The following is a 2544-nucleotide window of genomic DNA, read 5'->3' as shown; positions in this document are numbered from 1 at the left end:
CAGAAAGTCATATTTGAAAGCGGGGAAAGTCAAATGGTTTAATCTTTTTGAGATCTTTTTCATAAAATTCAGTAAAATGAAGATTTGGCTTGACAGCTAATTGTATTTTTTCTTCGTAGTTACTCAATTTTCTTTCATTGTAATCTACCATAAATCTTACATTCCATTTTTATTACATAATACTATGTACACCTATAAAATAAAAACAAATTTTAATAAATTTATTTTGACACATGTCAAAATTTCATGATGATAAAATCAATTTTTATAATATAAAAAGCTTCATTCTTCTTCGTAATAAGATACATACATGTTCTAACATACATATTATCTCTTGCTTTCTTCCAAACCTCTACAAAAGTAACTTTTCTAATGTCTATAAGAAATATAACTGAGGATGGAGATAAAACTCTCTTACTGCAGCAAGAAATTTGTGAAATCAGCTCTCCTCTCAGTGAATTTCCGCCGAGTACTAATGTTCTGGTTGTCGACGCCAGTCTCAGCACTTTACTTAATATGAAAGAAATCATGGAACGCTGTGCCTATCAAGGTAATCATCTTCTTACATATATAGTCACATATATGTGTATAAATTAAGCGATTTAATAAAGAGTTGTTAAAGCTATGGTTTATACTTACGTGTTTAATCATTATCCAGTGACAGCTTATGCGGACGCAGAAGAAGCCATTGCGTTTCTGACAAACTCTAAACATGAGATTAATATTGTAATTTGGGATTATCATATGCCTGGAATTAATGGACTCCAAGCTCTCGCAATCATTGGTTCAAAGATGGATCTTCCTGTAATAAGTATGTATATCGTGCATTAAATTTTTACTTTTCAAACTATTATAACAAAATTATCTTAATTCGATAACAAATAATAGTTAATTTAATCTTTGTGTAGTTATGTCAGATGACGATCAAACAGAATCAGTGATGGACGCAATGGTACATGGTGCATGCCACTATGTTATGAAACCCGTTAGAAAAGAGATCATAGCCACCATATGGCAACACATTGTACGCAAGAGGATGAAATCTAAAACCGGTTTAGTTCCACCGGCTGTGGCTCATGATGACTGTTCAAAGCAAGAAAAAGAGGAAGCAACAAAGAAACGAAGAAGGACAGGTATAGAAGAAACTCAACCAATGCAATCAGATTTGGTTAAGAGTAACGGCTCAGACCAAGACAGCGACGATTCAAGGAGCGTAAGCAATTACAACTGTGAACAAAGCATAAATAATAAAAATGCGAGATATTTCAAGAAATCGCGGATGACGTGGACTGGAGATCTTCAAGAGAAATTTCTCGAAGCCATCAAAATAGTTGGTGGGCCTAAAAGTAATCTAACTATTCTAAAATCTCTAGTAATTCAAATTTAATTATTTCTCTTTTATTTACTTATCATTTTTTTAATGCAACCGCAGAAGCTAGTCCAAAGATAATTCTCAAATGCTTGCAAGACCTGAATATCAAAGGACTCACTAGAAACAATGTGTCCAGTCATCTTCAGGTTACAAAAGAATATTATTTTTTTTTTTATTGTGACAATTAAACTAGGATTCTGCATATATGAATAACACAAATTCTACATCAATTGTGTTGCCGTGCAGAAACATCGTCTAAGTCTTGAACAGAACCAAATTCCTCAACAGTTTCCAGAGACTGATTGGTCTAGTTTGTGTAGACCTTCGCCTTTCTTAGGTATGAACAATGGTTTCATTGCACCATCATCCTTTATGAATGGTCCAGCTGTTTACCCGGTCCAGGAAAATCAATATCAAAATGGTTACTTGTCAATGAACAACAACCACTTCGTTACCAATAATATGCCTGGTTTGTCCTACTTTAACAATGATCACCATCTCCAGCAGCAGCATCAACAACGACAATATCAGCTTCCAAATCAGGTGAATAACATGATGAGAAGGAATGAACCTCAACAAGCTTATAATGGCATTGGTTTAACAGATCTCGAGTCCTCAACTTATCCAAGTTTGCCTAACGATCTAAACGAGTTTCTATTCGATGGCTACAATTTTGGTAACTGATATGAGCTTCTCTTTAAGATGGTCTTTGTGGGAGATTATTTGTTTCTAGGAAAATTCAAGATTGTGAGGGAATAATCAGTGCGTAAGGGAAAACAAGCATGTCTTGTGCGTCGCAAGAAGATCAGCTATTTTTATAAGAAATTAATTATAAAGTATCGTTTACTGATGATATGTATATCAGTATCATATGTATGAAATATTTTTTTTTTGTTTCTAATAAACTTCTTATTTATGAATATCTTTTTCTTTCAGCAGATTTAATTATATTTTATGAAATGAGTTGCTTGCAAGTTTTTTAATTCATAAACCATAACACATTATCAGGAAGCGAATCTGTGGACAGGAAACACATCAGGACATAATACTTATTTTTATTTTATATATATATTTCTATAGAGATGATGATATAAAGATAAAAGATAATGACGTGGAATTCGTTGTTATCTTGTTAGTCTTTAAGTCTACCTACTTAGTCAATCTACATACTT

The 2544-nt window shown here is 32.9% G+C and overlaps 1 protein-coding gene across 1 annotated transcript; it reads left to right on the top strand.

The window, feature by feature from the left end:
* The first annotated feature begins 266 nt into the window (after positions 1-266).
* Positions 267-2056, top strand: LOC130502005 (putative two-component response regulator ARR19). Its single transcript, XM_056996816.1, has 5 exons — positions 267-550; positions 659-811; positions 909-1346; positions 1433-1518; positions 1619-2056. Exons 1-5 carry the CDS (start codon positions 373-375, stop codon positions 2054-2056), a joined length of 1293 nt encoding a protein of 430 aa, XP_056852796.1. The 5' UTR covers positions 267-372.
* Positions 2057-2544: the final 488 nt, after the last annotated feature.

The sequence above is a fragment of the Raphanus sativus genome, unplaced genomic scaffold, assembly GCF_000801105.2.
Source record: "Raphanus sativus cultivar WK10039 unplaced genomic scaffold, ASM80110v3 Scaffold0373, whole genome shotgun sequence".
Lineage (NCBI taxonomy): Eukaryota > Viridiplantae > Streptophyta > Magnoliopsida > Brassicales > Brassicaceae > Raphanus > Raphanus sativus.
The sequence above is the reverse complement of the archived record's forward strand: the minus strand, read 5'-3'. Positions and strand labels throughout refer to the sequence as shown.